The following is a 16393-nucleotide window of genomic DNA, read 5'->3' as shown; positions in this document are numbered from 1 at the left end:
AAATTGTAACTTCTTTAGCTTTGGATTTTAATATTTGAGTTACATATATGGAAGGCAAAATGAAGTTAACTACTATCATTTAATTATCACATTCTTGAGCTTTAAAAAAATCCTCTAGTAAAGAAATAAAAAATAATCCTCTGGGTACTAGGATGGTACTGCCTTAGGTTTGCATATCCCATGGGATCTAATCAGATGAAGATTTCCCCTCCACACTCGTGAAGCCTCGTGCAAGCCTGATATAGTAGGGGTGTGGATGTGGATTATGAGCTTTTGAGTCAGTCAGACCTGTTTCAAATTCTACTTAGCCATTGTTTGTTCATTCAGTATATGTCTAGCTGTTACCTCAGGCAAGTTAATGAATGTGCCTCAGCCTCAGTTTCTTCAACCATAAGCAATGTTTATTTATCAAGTACTTTGTATACTATAGATGTTGAGGTAGTAACTATTACTGATAAGTGATAAGCCTTGGAAAAAGGTGGAGTCAGCTTAAATGGGATTTCTGTCAGGCAGGTATTTATTTCTCTTTGATATCAATTTGTACCTGACTCTTTGAAGGAATTTACTTCCAGCCAGGATTAGAGGTGAATTTAGTGTCTTATGTCTACATAATTTGAGATGGGAGCTCAATACTAAGATGCAACTATCACATTTATCCTCTGATGCCAGTGTTGATGAACATAATAAATTCCTTGTTAACCTGTAGTACATGGTTACGATGCCTCTTACCACTGTCATTAAACTTAATTTTAGAGGTACTAGCTACATGATAATTTACTGGTGGTGTAAGTAAACCCTGTGTCATAAGAAAAATACCGTTGACTCTGATCTTGAATATTCAAGTGCCAATTGTGTGTTAGCCACCAGGAATAAAGAGATTGGTAGAACATAACTTCTCCTTTAAGGTACCCTGTGAGCAGGATACAGTTGTGTCATTAGCATCACATGGCTTATGCCCTAAGTTTGTAGAACTGTAAACTCTCTGTAGAAAGCATGTAACTGTTCATCAGACCCATGATCTGCTCCTTGCTACCTCTGATCTTATTTTCTACCTTTCTTTTTTTCTTCTTTCCTGGTTTATCTTCAACCACACTGGCCTGCTTGCTATTCCTGGAACTCCCCCAACCCTGTCCTGCCCAAGGGCCTTTGCTTGTGCCCTGTACTACTTATTCTCTCATGACCTTCTCCTTTTCCTTCTTTGGGTTTCTGATTGAATGTCATAAGAGAGGATGTCTCAGGTTGCCCTGTTAAAATAGAACCCATTCCTACCCCATTTTGCTTGTTTTTCTTTATAACACCACTGTGTACGTCTCCTCCCACTAGAATGTAAGTTCCTTGATAGAATGGACTCTGCTTCCTTTGTTCCCTGCAGTATCTCCAGTAACTAAGAACAGAGTCTGATACTTGGGCACTCATAAATATTTGTTAAATGAACAAATTTGTGTTGAAGAAAACCTCTATGTTAATATAATTTCAAGTTTGATCTTAAAATCTTTAACCATTGTAACTGGCGGTTAATTAAACATTTAGTAGGTAATTTAGTATTATTAAAGTGTTAATAACATTTCTACCATGTATAAAATCATGTGCAAATTTTAGCAATCAAGAAAATAACCTAGATTTTGTCTTTTTAAATCTGAAATTTTCTTTTGGAATACAGTTAGTATTCCACAAAAGTGGAATTTATTTGCCACAGAAGTTTAAACACCTATGCATGAAAATAAAGTAATCCTAGATTATTTGTAAGTGATAAAGGTAACAAAAATATTTTATATATGTGTAGGTAAGATGACTAGTGTGTTGATCCATACTTTTTTGATGTTCATTTAGTAGGAAAAACATAACATACTAAAATTTTTGCATAGATAGATGCAGACAGATTCTAGAAATGATTGTAACAGCTATTAGTGCAGAGTTTCCATGGTGTTAATACTTGCTTTAGAAAACCTTCCTTAATGTGGAAAATGTGCAGCTTTACAGACATTTTTATTTTTTAATTTAGGATGGCTAAATTAAGATTTACCTTGGTGTTCTTGGAACACTTCATAGACTAGTCTTTGTATTATTTATAATTGAGTAACTAATATCCCCTAGTCTCAGGAGCCATTTTATTCTAACCTTGAAAATAATGTTCTTAGTGGCCATCACTGGGGAAAGTTCTACCCTACTTAGTTCTGCTTCCCTAGTAGACTATGTTAGAGGAATCATTTATTGAGGAATGTTTTACTGTGTATAAATGAATTCCTGATGGAAACTGTTGTTTTTTGTGCTCTACCTTATGTCTGTGGAATGTAACAGGACATGTATCAGGTAAATGCCCAGTACAGGTTTTACTTACCTGTCTGTAACATCTTCTATGTCAATCTATAAGTAGGATTGTAGTTTGGTATCTGTAATGGAATGGTAAAAGCAGTTGGCAATTTAAAGAGGTATTTTCTTTAAATGCTGGTTTTTTTGGGGGGTGGGGGGCGGTTCTTATGGCCACATGTAGTCACCATCATGCTGCTCCTTGTAGGCTTTGTTATAATAGAGTATTAGAGACTGGTTGTCTCGATTGGATGTGGGGAGGGATAGAAAATCATTAGTTTGAAACAAATGTGAGCCATTTATGCCATATGTTTGACAATGTGACTATAGTTATTAAGTTGATTTCAAATACAATGGAAGTGTGACTACCAATGAAAATCCCAGTGTGGTGACTCTCAGATGAGTGGCTCTCATCTGAGAGCCACTGCTGGCTCAGGTATCTTAATTTGTTACTTTTGTTTTCTGGTAAAGGGTGTGTATGGGAAGGACCTGGTATCTTGCTGTGTGAATCCAAGTATTGCTTAGTAAAAATTTACTGAAACTGGGATGTACACACTCAACTATTGGGACGTTCTTTCTTTAACAGAAGAGCCATGCTTGTGTGAGCCTCTCTTGTTAGTGTAGAACAGATTCTCATATTTTACATAGATTCGATACCTCATAGAAGGAGAAAGTTAAAGCTTCCTTTTGTTTGTCTTTTTTTCAGGAAGCGAAACTAACAGATCAGCTACCACTTATCATTGTGTGTGATCGATTTGACTTTGTCCATGATTTGGTGCTCTATTTATATAGAAATAATCTTCAAAAGTATATAGAGATATATGTACAGAAGGTAAGTATGTAGGTAATGTAAAGGTATAATCTTACTATAGATTTTATTTCTCATATTCTGGAAATCCTTTTGAAACTCTGTGCTCAATAAGAGTGGTCTGCAGCTTTTAACGTGGGTTTTTTTGTTTTTGTTTTTGAGACAGGGTCTTGCTCTGTCACCCATGCTGGAATACGGTGGCACAATCATAGCTCACTCTAACCTTAAACTCCTGGGCTCAAGCAATCCTCCTGCCTTAGCCTCCCAAGTATCTGGGACTGCAGGTGCATACTACCATGCCCAGCTGCTTTTAATACTTTTTTCCCCAGCAGAATCCTTTCTTGGATTAAAATTCTACGTGCTTTCCTAGCAAGCCGACTCGGAAGGGGAAAAGAAATGCATGCCAAGTGTGTAAAATATAAGAATAGAACTGCTATTGTTGAAAAAGTTGGGTGGCCTACAGCCCTACTAACTTGATAGGCCTTGAGGTATCCATATAGATGCCCTAGACTCCAAAGCAGAGTTTTCAAACCATCTTAAATACAGCTATTAGATACTTCACCTTCTAACTGTAGAAACAGGCAGTATTGCTATCATGGGAGCCTTTTAATTAGATAGTCTTGCATAGTCATCTTTGACTGTAGTTTCTTTGGACTTATTTATCATATGGAACAATGCTTGGGTAACTAATAGAGAATATAGTATATGTGCTTTCAATACTTATTAAACCATGAAGTCTTGCTTTTAGCTGGACCTCCTGCTAAATTCCTCTATCTAGTTGCAAATTTAGACCCTCAGTTTATTACTGAATTTAAAAACTGAACTTAAAGAAAAACTGAGCTTAAAGGCGATAGAGATAAATCGTTTTATTTTTTCAAATAACAGTGACATTCTTCTACTTTTTTTTAACCACAGGTGAATCCAAGTCGACTTCCTGTGGTTATTGGAGGATTACTTGATGTTGACTGTTCTGAAGATGTCATAAAAAACTTGATTCTTGTTGTAAGAGGTCAATTCTCTACTGATGAGCTTGTTGCTGAGGTTGAAAAAAGAAACAGGTGTAGTACCATTTTAACGGGGATAAGTTACTCTTTCTTAGCATGGCAATAGATAAAAATATAGGTAGTCAGTTGTTCCAAAACTACTCAACAACACGTGGAGAATAATTTCCTGAAGACACCTCACGTAGAGGTGATAAGCTAGCTAATAGCGCCCAAAAAAAATCTGTTTTCTGAAACATTATAGCTGTCATAGCATATCTGTTAACCTGGTTGATCCTTTTTTTTGGCATGTTTATAATTACAGCTATGTAGTTTGACTTTATGTGTTTTTAATATAAACTATGTACTAAGTCTCCTGTTTAGTTAGGTGTGATACCTATGTATTTAACAACTAATTATTTACTGATCAATAGTGTGGTGTTTCCAACCTGAGAAAGCTGCTTAATAAAAACAAATAGCGTGGTGTTTATTTAAGTATGAGGCAAAAGAGTTCCCTGTGCAACTCTTGAATTCAACTGATGTTTAATTTATAGTACCTTAACATGATAATACATGATAATATGGATTTCCAATAGAATATAGTGTAAGTGCTTCTAAAACTTACAGACTGTGAAGTCTTTTTTTAGCTGGAACATTCTGAGGAACTAGTGTTTAGGAAGTACTGATGTAAATGAGGGTGGTGAGGTGGTATGCTAGTGGGAAGTTCTGCTGTTTATATAAGAAGAAATTAAGAAAGTCTGTGGGATTTCATTTTAACCTGAGTTGGTATAGGTGATCTACTAATTATATTCTTAGAATTTGTATTAGAATGTTTCAAACATGGAAAAATTTTGCATTTAAGGGTAATAGAGATATACAGTTAATACTGACTTAAAGGTTTGAGCCTACTTTCAAGTAATTTCATGTCATAACAATTTAACATTTAATAAGAGGTTCAGTTGAGTCTTAGATCTATTACCTGAAAATAATCTTATTGTATATTCCAAGCAAATGGCAGTTATAGTTAGATAATTTAGTCTTTAAGTGACAAATTATATTGTGAAAAGCTAGATTCACCTCTAAGTCACTAGTCTAGACATGCCTTAGCTATTTTTTATTCCTTAAGTTGACATGGCACATCTTGGATTGCACATGTTTTTAGGAGCTGGATATTTGCCTCTATTTATTAAAATTGTCTTCTCCCTAATGGGAGTGTTCATAATAACCATGTGAATTGGTAGACAAAATAACAGAATAATGCTTTTTCTTTGGCAGCTTTTAATGTTAAATCATTGGTAAAAGAGGCTTGGGCCAGGCGTGGTGGCTTGTGCCTGTAGTCCCAGCTTCTAGAGAGGCTTAGGTGAGAGGATTGCTTGAGCCCAGGAGGTCAGGGCTGCAGTGAGGCATGTTCCCACCACTGCACTCCAGCTTGGGCAACAGAAGACCCTGGCTTTAAAATAAAAATAAAAGGAGGCATGGTCATCAGGACTACCAAAGCAAGCTATAGTATAGCAAAACTGTGCTCCTTGATGGAGTGTTTATATGACAGCTACAACCATTAAACCCAGAGCTTCTAAAGCTACCAGATTTTATTCCCAGTATGTATTTAGGGTTTGGCTGTAGGTAATGCTGTAAGTTAACTGTGTTAAGAGCTGAAAGAACTCTCAGATAATCTGGCCTATATAATATCACCTCCCCATTCTATCCATAAACAAAATTTCCTAAAGTCTAGATATTTTGCGTGTTATAAAGAAAGAACACTGTGTGACTCTCTAATCTTTTATTCAGATGTAAGCAGGTAGGTATATCATATAGCAGATAAATCTTGGGAGAGTGAAAATAGCCTTATATACCTTCTTTTTATTCTTGGGCAATTCAATCATCTTTTGAGTCCAAGGATCACTTGAGCCCAAGGCTGTAGTGTACAATGATTATGGCTGGAATAGCCACTGCACTTCAGTCTGGGCAATGTAGCAGTACTCGAGGGGAAAAAAAGTATGTGAAAGTGAAAGCACGTTGTAGACCATAAGGTATTTACATAGTTAGCATGTCAAGAGTGTGTTATTTATAATGCAGTATGTGTGTGTGAGGTTTTTTTCCCCTTTTTCCTAGATTGAAACTGCTTCTGCCTTGGCTAGAGGCCAGAATTCATGAGGGCTGTGAGGAGCCTGCTACTCACAATGCCTTAGCCAAAATCTACATAGACAGTAATAACAACCCAGAGAGATTTCTTCGTGAAAATCCCTACTATGACAGTCGCGTTGTTGGAAAGTATTGTGAGAAGAGAGATCCACATCTGGCCTGTGTTGCTTATGAACGTGGCCAGTGTGATCTGGAACTTATTAATGTGAGTACTGCTAGCTGAATATGTAAAAAAGCTGCACTTTTAAAAACCTGTTATATGAGAGGTTCAGGGTGATTTTAGGTAATATGGGACATTTGGGGACAGTGGGTGCTTTTTAAAAACTTTATTTGCTAATAATTGTGAATCTGAAAGTGCCCAAATAGTGGATAAAGTCTATATACCCTTTATTCTGATTGACTTGTTAATGTTTTAACCCCATTAGCCTTACCATTTGTGTTCTCACACTCTTACACGCAGGCACACCATTCATACATATGTGTATACACACATCTATTATTTTTTAACCACGTGGGAATAAGTTGAATGCATCATGGCCTTATACCCCTTCAGAGTGTATGGCCTAAGAATAAGGATATTCTATTTCATTAACCACATGAAATGTACCAGCTTCAGTCAGTTTGACATTGACAGGATACCTTTAAAAATCTGTTCTATTCTAGTTGTGTCAATTAACCAATGACATCCTTTGTAGCAGTTATTTCCCCTCTAGTCTAAGGTTATATATGACATGTAGTTTTCATGTCTCTTTAGTCTCCTGTACTCTGGAATGGTTCTTCAGTCTTTTGTTTTTTATGACACTGATATTTTTGTAAACAGGGAGTTGCTTTTTCTATTTGTAACTATTTTAGATAGGTGAAATTTAAAGCAACATCAAATTAACCATTTTAAAGTGAACAATTCAGTGACATTCAGTACATTTACAATGTTATATAATCACCTTTAGTTCCAATTTTTCATCACTTCAAAAGGAAACCCTGTATTCCTTAAACAGTTCCTCCACATACCCCCTCCTCCCAGCCCCTGACAACCACCAGACTGTACTCTGTCTCTATGGATTCGCCTATTCTCTATATTTAATTTAAATGTAAAGTCTCTTTTTAAAAAATAGAATGTGTCTCATTTTGATTCCTCTGATGGTTCCTGAAGGTTAGATTTAGATTATACGTTTCCACCCAGAATACTGCTTCAGTGGTGGTTTGTTTTTCTCATGGTATTATATCCGGAAGCACGCAGTGTTCATTTGTCCCTTTTGTCAGTTTTTATCAAGTTGTAACATTTCTTTATTATATAATTATTACCCTCTTGCAGATATTAAACAGTCTATAAGTAGACACTTAAGACCATGCAAATATCCTCTTACCCCCTCCCTTAATTTAGCATCTGTTGATTCTTGCTTAAAACATTCTTAATGTGTTGGTTGCAAAATGAAAAATTTTCAAACTCTAGCAGTTTCTCCACATTTGTCAGTTAACACTCATGCATTCATGAACTCTTGGATTTTATTCGATGGGGTGCAATCCATTACTATTTATTTTGATGCTCAAATTGTCCCAGCTGGTGAGAACATCTTCAGTCTGTGTCTTTGTGTCATGGGCTCATTGTTCTTTGAGCATTTTAACTTATTTTCTGGCACACAATACACCAAGCTCATTTTGTACCTTCTGCAGCCCTGGAGTCAGTCATTTCTCTAGGGAACCTTTTACTGGGGCATGGTATTAGAAATCAAGATCTGGGCCAGGTGAGTGGCTCACTCCTAGAATCCCAGCACTTTGGGAGGCTGAGGCAGGAGGATCACTTGAGGCCAGGAGTTGAAACCAGCCTGGTCAACATAGTGAGCCCGTCTCTACAAAAAATTACATAATTAGCTGGGGGAGGTACCATGCACTTGGTTCCAAGCTACCCAGAAGGCTGAAACAGGAGGATCACTTGAGCCCAGGAGGTCAAGGTTGCAGTGAATTATGATCGCAACACTGCACTCTCCAGCCTGGACAACAGAGCAAGACTCCTATTTTCTGAAAATATTAGAAGTCAAGATCTGAGCTTAGGTATATTTGCTTCTAAGATCTTTCAGTGGTCAGAGCTAGGAAATAGTTATATTTATGTACATACATATGCTCACTTATGTACATACATGTGCATATACACATGGAAAAATAAACACACAAGAACAGCTAGTAAAACACTGAAAAATGTAAAAGTGGACTAGTCCTACCAGATGTTAAATTGTATATTACAAAGCCTGTATAATTAAAACAGTATATTACTGGTACGTGAATCAAAGTCCAAAAGTAGATCCAATATCAGTAAGATTATCAATAAACAGAGTTTAAACAATAGGAAATAACCTCTAAAATGCTATAAAAAGTCTTTTACTTTTTACCTTGAAATTGATCTGTCATATCTTCTTTAGGTTTGCAATGAGAATTCCCTCTTCAAAAGTCTTTCTCGCTACCTGGTACGTCGAAAGGATCCAGAATTGTGGGGCAGCGTGCTGCTGGAAAGCAATCCTTACAGGAGACCCCTAATTGACCAGGTAACATTGGCAAACATGTTTATGACTGTCAGTAAAAATTATACATTTTTAACTATGGATACAATTCCCTCATCATATACTCAAATGGATCATATTTAACTAGGAGAGAAAGCAATACAAAGTAGAAGGAAATTAAAATTTATATACATTCAATTTACATTCATTTGTATATAATGAATGTAAATTGATTATATACGTTATATATAAATTAATGTAAATTTATATAAGTATAAATATGTATATAACATACATTAAGAAAAATAAGCTGCGTGCAGTGGCTCACGCCTGTAATCCCAGCACTTTGGGAGGCCGAGGTGGGCGGATTGCCTGAGGTCAGGAGTTCGAGACCAGTCTGGCCAATGTGGTGAAACCCCGTCTCTACTAAAAATACAAAAATTAGCCAGGCATGGTGGCACGCGCCTGTAATCCCAGCTACTCGGGAGGCTGAGGCAGGAAAATCGCTTGAACCTGGGAGGCAGAGGTTGCAGTGAGCTAAGATCACACCATTGCACTCCAGCCTGGGTGACAAGCGAGACTGTATCAAAAAAAAAGAAAACACATCCCAAAAGACATGACTTAATTACATAAAACTCTCTCGGTTCATCATAGTTTAAAAGGAAAATAACAAACTAAACATTAAGGATTGCTATTAACGCCTAAGAAATGGCTAAATTGATTAGAAACTTCAAGACAATGATAAGTCAGCAAAAGATAAGGATAAGAGAAAATACAAAACACCAAGTGCATCTGTTATATCTTACTAACAAGAAGTATAGAACTGCACATGAGATGGGCTTTTATACCTAAATAAAATAGACAACATATTTTAAAAGCTCTAAAAATTGAAGGGTTGTTAATAATGAGTCTTAAAATTCTCCTGAAATAAGTATAAATAAAACATTTTGGAAACAAATAGCTTGAAGGCTATTAATATTTCATTCCTTTCCTAGGAAGCATTTCTAAGGAACATTCCAACTAGTTACAAAGCTTCCTAGGGGAAGGATGTGGAGGGGGTGGTTGGAAATCATTGCAGCATCTAGAAAGCCATGCAAATAGGCAAAACTAGAAGAATTACCGATACTATAGTTCCACATCTGTGTAGTTGAATTTTGAATTATGTGTAGCCACTAAAGTGATAATGATGATTGCTAGCCTGGATAATGTTTTAATCAGGGAAAAGATAGAAATTATATAATTAGAGTAATTTTTCAAGAGAGTAGAATTACACATATTGTATAGATTTGTGTAGAAAGACCTCTGTGTGTAAATTTAAAGGTCTTTTTCCTACTTCGTTCTTTTCTGCCTATTTCAAGTTTTCTAATGAGAGGCCAACTTATCCTTATTTAAAACCAACTTGATTCTCAATACTTATGTCCCATATATCCTCTGTAGGTTGTACAAACAGCTTTGTCTGAGACTCAGGACCCTGAAGAAGTGTCAGTAACTGTCAAGGCTTTCATGACTGCAGACCTTCCTAATGAACTGATTGAACTGCTGGAGAAAATTGTCCTTGATAACTCTGTATTCAGTGAACACAGGTATGCTTTCAGAGGGATCCATTGGCTGTTTATTGTCAGTCTTTAATAATGGCCCATCAGTTTTGGGAAGGAACAAAAAGATCAGAGAAAGTTGCCTGAATTCTCACTCTTCTAATATCCCCCCTCCTTCACTCTCTCTTGAGACAAAAACCTCTCTATTAGTCACAGTGGTTTTTTTTTTTATGTCTGATAAACTTAAAATATTGCATTTAAAATATTCTTTTGTTTCTTAAAGGAATCTGCAAAATCTCCTTATCCTCACCGCAATTAAAGCTGACCGTACACGTGTTATGGAGTATATTAACCGCTTGGATAATTATGATGCCCCAGACATTGCCAATATCGCCATCAGCAATGAGCTGTTTGAAGAAGCATTTGCCATTTTCCGGAAATTTGATGTCAATACTTCAGCAGTTCAGGTAAATCTTTAGATTACCTAAGTTGAATTACTAAATGTAATGTCTTCTACTCATTCAGCGTATGCACTGTCCTGTGAGGGTGGGCCTAATTGGTTCCTATGGCAATAGAAGAGCAATAAAATACTAACAGCTTAAATGTAATTGCTCTGGGTAGGATTGATTTTACTCTAACCCCAATTTCAAACTTGGGTACTTAGGTCTTAATTGAACATATTGGAAACTTGGATCGGGCATATGAGTTTGCTGAACGTTGCAATGAACCTGCGGTCTGGAGTCAACTTGCAAAAGCCCAGTTGCAGAAAGGAATGGTGAAAGAAGCCATTGATTCTTATATCAAAGCAGACGATCCTTCCTCCTACATGGAAGTTGTTCAGGCTGCCAATACTAGTGGTATGACTTCTTACCTTATGTATTGAGACCTCACAAAATGATTAAGCTAAGCATTAAGATATCTGTCTGTTCTGAATTGTAGAAGAGTTGGATACTGCATGGTTTCCTGTGAAAACTTTTAGTACTCCATCTTAGTCCAGATAAAAAGAGGCTGTATTTTGTGAATTTGTAAGTTCACAAAACTTACAAGTGGGGAAGATGAATTTTCTGTTTGTGAAGTCTCATAAAATCCTGATAGTGCTCTAATCTTACAACTTTAAGGAAAAAGATAATTATTCTATTCATTTGGTCTTTGATAATACAGAAGTGAAATATTGCACAGTTTACATTTGTCATTATCCATGTTTCCTTGAAAAGGAAATGAAGAGCAATTTTCATTTACTTGGGTGAAAGATAAACTGGGATGTTAGTGTTTGGATATATTTTTTCTTTTTCTATACTTAGGAAACTGGGAAGAACTGGTGAAGTACTTGCAGATGGCCCGTAAGAAGGCTCGAGAGTCCTACGTGGAGACAGAATTGATATTTGCGCTGGCTAAAACAAACCGCCTTGCAGAGTTAGAAGAATTTATCAATGGACCAAATAATGCTCATATCCAACAAGTGGGTTTCCTTTTCAGATTTAAGAAAAACTAGTTGGGCTACTTGATTAGCTTGGTAGGATCAAAACATCATAACTGAAGAATTCCAAGGAAAAATCTACAGGAAAAAATTATTTCTCAGTGTGAAGGTATGAATTTGAAAAGAGGATTAAGCTCACACTAATATCTTACTGAATATGCGTTACCTTTTTTTTTCCAGGTTGGTGACCGTTGTTATGATGAAAAAATGTATGATGCTGCTAAGTTGTTGTACAATAATGTTTCCAATTTTGGACGTTTGGCATCTACCCTGGTTCACCTGGGTGAATATCAGGCAGCTGTTGACGGGGCTAGGAAAGCTAACAGTACTCGAACATGGAAAGAGGTAATCTAAACCCAAGTTTGAGTGAAGAATTAAAGAAACGCTCTGTAAACATTAGTTTAAATACTTAGCCATGTTTACATTTGAGTTCACAGAAAGGAAATGTTTATTCTAGGTCTGCTTCGCCTGTGTAGATGGGAAAGAATTCCGTCTTGCTCAGATGTGTGGACTTCATATTGTTGTACACGCAGATGAATTAGAAGAACTTATCAACTACTATCAGGTAATTAACAAGAAACTTTTGTATGACCTGAGATCTTTTACCATAGATATTCTTATCTTTAACTGCACATTTCTCTTGTTCAGGATCGTGGCTATTTTGAAGAGCTGATTACCATGTTGGAAGCAGCACTGGGACTTGAGCGAGCTCACATGGGAATGTTTACTGAATTAGCTATTCTATACTCTAAATTTAAGCCTCAGAAAATGAGGGAGCACCTGGAGCTGTTCTGGTCTAGAGTGAATATTCCCAAGGTAACCAGTCATTGTAACACAGTGAAGCAACTGTAGTTAAAACTAATACTTCAAAATATCTTATTCTTTTTAAGGCTGTTAGCTAGACTCATATCTAAAGCAATTAAGTCTTTCTTATGCAGGTGCTAAGAGCTGCAGAACAAGCTCATCTTTGGGCAGAACTGGTGTTTTTGTATGACAAGTATGAAGAATATGATAATGCCATAATTACCATGATGAATCATCCAACTGATGCCTGGAAAGAAGGGCAGTTCAAAGATATCATTACCAAGGTGTGTACTTTCTTCAAAAGATAAAGGATTCAGAAGGAGAAAGCTCATTAGGAAGTAACTGACTTATATATGGATTTTCCCATTATAGGTTGCCAATGTGGAACTATACTACAGAGCAATACAGTTCTATTTAGAATTCAAGCCTCTGTTGTTAAATGATTTGCTGATGGTGCTGTCTCCACGGTTGGATCACACTCGTGCAGTCAATTATTTCAGCAAGGTAAAGTAATAATTTTAAACCAAAGCTTCATAGCAAGGAATTAGGACATATTAGGATAACTTTTGTCCCTGGGACTTCAATAATGTGCTATATTTGTAACAAACTCTTTATTTTAAAGGTTAAACAGCTACCACTGGTGAAACCATATTTGCGTTCAGTTCAGAACCATAACAACAAATCTGTGAATGAATCATTGAACAACCTCTTTATTACAGAAGAAGATTATCAGGTAAAACCTTTTGATTCTTGCACATAATCTTAAGACTCATAAAGTTACATTTTCCTATTTTTCCAAAAATCCATTATCATTTAGGATTGTAAACAGTAGTTGCTTGCATTCCTAGGATCTAAATTTAGTAAGATTTCAGGATTGGTAAATCTTCTAATTAAGTGCCAAGTTTTCAGAATTTTGCTCAGATCTTGTATAAGATACTGCTTTTGAAAAAAGATATGATTACTTTAACATCTAGATTATAGGTAGAGTCAAAAATGTCTTTGATCACTTAACTAGTTCATAAAATTTATTTGATATTAACTATATTCACCATTTTTCTTGCCTACTGTTTTACTAGTATTTGTATAAACTTTCTCTTACGAAGGATTTGGCATAAGCAAAAGTCAAGTAGAGTGAAGCTTAAGCTCCTTGCCTTTTTTTCTCTCTCTTGATTTTCTTTGAGGCTCAGTGCATGCAGATCTTACTGCTGCCATGCTGAGTTTTTTTTTTTTTTTTTTTTTTTTTGAGACGGAGTCTGGCTCTGTCGCCCAGGCTGGAGTGCAGTGGCCGGATCTCAGCTCACTGCAAGCTCCACCTCCCGGGTTTACGCCATTCTCCTGCCTCAGCCTCCTGAGTAGCTGGGACTACAGGCGCCCGCCACATCGCCCGGCTACTTTTTTGTATTTTTTTTCAGTAGAGACGGGGTTTCAATGTGTTAGCCAGGATGGTCTCGATCTCCTGACCTTGTGATCCGCCCATCTCGGCCTCCCAAAGTGCTGGGATTACAGGCTTGAGCCACCGCGCCCGGCCGCCATGCTGAGTTTTATCAGAAGTTTCTCTAGAGAATAAAATCTTGCCCTCCAGGCCAGGCGCAGTGGCTCACGCCTGTAATCCCAGCACTTTGGGAAGCCGAGGCGGGCAGATCATGATGTTAGGAGATCGAGACCATCCTGGCTAACACAATGAAACCCCGTCTCTACTAAAATACAAAAAAAATTAGCCGGGTGTGGTGGCACGTGCCTGTAGTCCCAGCTACCTGGCAGGCTGAGGCAGGAGAATCGCTTGAATGCTAGAGGCAGGTTGCAGTGAGCCATGATTGCGTCACCACTGCACTCCAGCCTGGGCAACAGAGGGAGACTCCATCTCAAAAAAAAAAAAAAAAAAATCTTGCCCTCCAAATTAGAAATCTCATCAGTTTCATAGCCTTATGTTAGTCCTTGATACTGAAATATCTTGGAGAAAATGTTATCTTTAGGTAAGGTGAAAAAACACCTTTTGATGCTTGAATCTAGGTGTCATACTACATGTTACCATCTAAGGGGCTCATTGATCGAGGACAGAATATAATGTTAAACAAAATACTGATCTGGCATTTGGATGGCTTTTTTTTTTTTAAGGCTCTGCGAACATCAATAGATGCTTATGACAACTTTGACAATATCTCGCTTGCTCAGCGTTTGGAAAAACATGAACTCATTGAGTTCAGGAGAATTGCTGCTTATCTCTTCAAAGGCAACAATCGCTGGAAACAGAGTGTAGAGCTGTGCAAGAAAGACAGCCTTTACAAGGTTGATAAAGTTGCGGGGAGGGGGCTGTTAAACCAGGCCTAAAATGATGTTACAAGTGATTATTTCTATAAATAAAAGTATTGGTTTTGTGAATATGAGAACTGACTTTAAGGCAATTTAAGTTAATGGATTTCTTGATTCTAGGGGCTCTCTTATGTTAAGGTCAAACTTGTTTGGGGAGGGAAAAAGGCCTTTAGCTTATCTGTTCTTTGAAAATTTTAATTTAAATGATACAACTAGGCTTTTTTTCCCCTTGCAAAACCAGATTTATATTGGAAAGGTTCCATTGTTTTTCTTGGTTTACTAGTTTAGTATGTTGGGTCTAATGTTTTTTGACTTTCACTATTTTCTTTGAATAGGATGCAATGCAGTATGCTTCTGAATCTAAAGATACTGAGTTGGCTGAAGAACTCCTGCAGTGGTTTTTGCAGGAAGAAAAAAGAGAGTGCTTTGGAGCTTGTCTGTTTACCTGTTACGATCTTTTAAGGCCAGATGTTGTCCTAGAAACTGCATGGAGGCACAATATCATGGATTTTGCCATGCCCTATTTCATCCAGGTCATGAAGGAATACTTGACAAAGGTAATGACTCTTCTAAGTGTATTCAGAAGTAGTTTTCTTGCAGATATGTAAAATTCTACATGCACATTAGTTTTTTAAATTTTTTTATTTAGTAGAAGTAAGTCATTTAGTCGATCATAAAATATTCCTGTTCTTTTGAAAATTTTTTAATAGCTGATAAATGACACTGATTGGAAGGGGAACTCAAATGTAGCTGTTTACCCTCAGTGTATTTATGAGGGTGAAAATAATCTATATTTTGTTTTTTTATTTTAAAAACTATTCGATAAATTTTATTTCAAAGTCGCATTTTTCTCAAACTCAGTTCTTGTAACTCAAATAATCATAACTAGTATTGTAGATTCCCTTTTATTTGGTTGGCTCCTGACTTTAGTGATGTCTATGCCTGTTTCCCCTGGGGAAGCTGCATGTATATTCTTAACATCCTTTTAATCTTCACAATTTTTTTTGATAATTTAACCCCTGATTTAAAAATAACATAGGAGGTGAACACATTAAACAAGCTGGGGGTCTAATTGCCTTATAAAATTCACTATTCATCTTAGTGTCCCTTTTGATGTAAGAATTTACTCACTCTGTCTTCAGCAGTTACTAGCTTTCTCTCTGTAGAACATTTTTAAATGGTTTTAGAGGATCCTTTTTGTCAAAGCAAAAAACATGATTAAAATGAGTCTCCCAACTGATTCCTTCAGCCTGCCTGAGTTAAGGCGGGGGTTGGGGGAGTGGGAGCACTACCAACAACCCCTACTACACTGAATTTTTCCTCAGGATATCATTTAATTGCATACCATTGTGTCTGTTTCAAGTTTTTAAAGAATTAACATTTTCTGTATTCATTGTAAGAAAAAACATGTTGCCTTGTCTTAGCCAACATGTTTTAGCCATAGATGAGAATAGCTTCTTAAACATAATGCCAACTTGTGAGACCTGTCTCTAAGCTGCTGTTAACCTAAGTGCTGTAAATTTTACTAGTGATTAAGC

General features: G+C 36.7%; 1 protein-coding gene across 2 annotated transcripts in view; it reads left to right on the top strand.

Annotated features, from left to right (window-relative positions):
• CLTC (clathrin heavy chain) overlaps positions 1–16393 on the top strand; it is a 75233-nt gene that overhangs the window by 51562 nt on the left and 7278 nt on the right. For both annotated transcript variants that reach the window (XM_008011247.3, XM_008011246.3), the window contains exons 15-30: positions 3014–3139; positions 4031–4173; positions 6208–6442; positions 8652–8774; positions 10167–10312; positions 10548–10731; positions 10929–11121; positions 11566–11723; positions 11922–12086; positions 12199–12306; positions 12390–12557; positions 12680–12829; positions 12918–13049; positions 13168–13278; positions 14661–14831; positions 15191–15412. In XM_008011247.3, coding sequence (XP_008009438.2) covers positions 3014–3139; positions 4031–4173; positions 6208–6442; positions 8652–8774; positions 10167–10312; positions 10548–10731; positions 10929–11121; positions 11566–11723; positions 11922–12086; positions 12199–12306; positions 12390–12557; positions 12680–12829; positions 12918–13049; positions 13168–13278; positions 14661–14831; positions 15191–15412 — 2535 coding nt within the window. The remainder of the gene's footprint in view (positions 1–3013; positions 3140–4030; positions 4174–6207; positions 6443–8651; positions 8775–10166; positions 10313–10547; positions 10732–10928; positions 11122–11565; positions 11724–11921; positions 12087–12198; positions 12307–12389; positions 12558–12679; positions 12830–12917; positions 13050–13167; positions 13279–14660; positions 14832–15190; positions 15413–16393) is intronic.

Source organism: Chlorocebus sabaeus, chromosome 16 (genome assembly GCF_047675955.1).
Source record: "Chlorocebus sabaeus isolate Y175 chromosome 16, mChlSab1.0.hap1, whole genome shotgun sequence".
Taxonomy (NCBI): Eukaryota; Metazoa; Chordata; class Mammalia; order Primates; family Cercopithecidae; genus Chlorocebus; species Chlorocebus sabaeus.
Note: the sequence above shows the minus strand (reverse complement) of the source record. Positions and strands in the feature narration are given on the sequence as shown.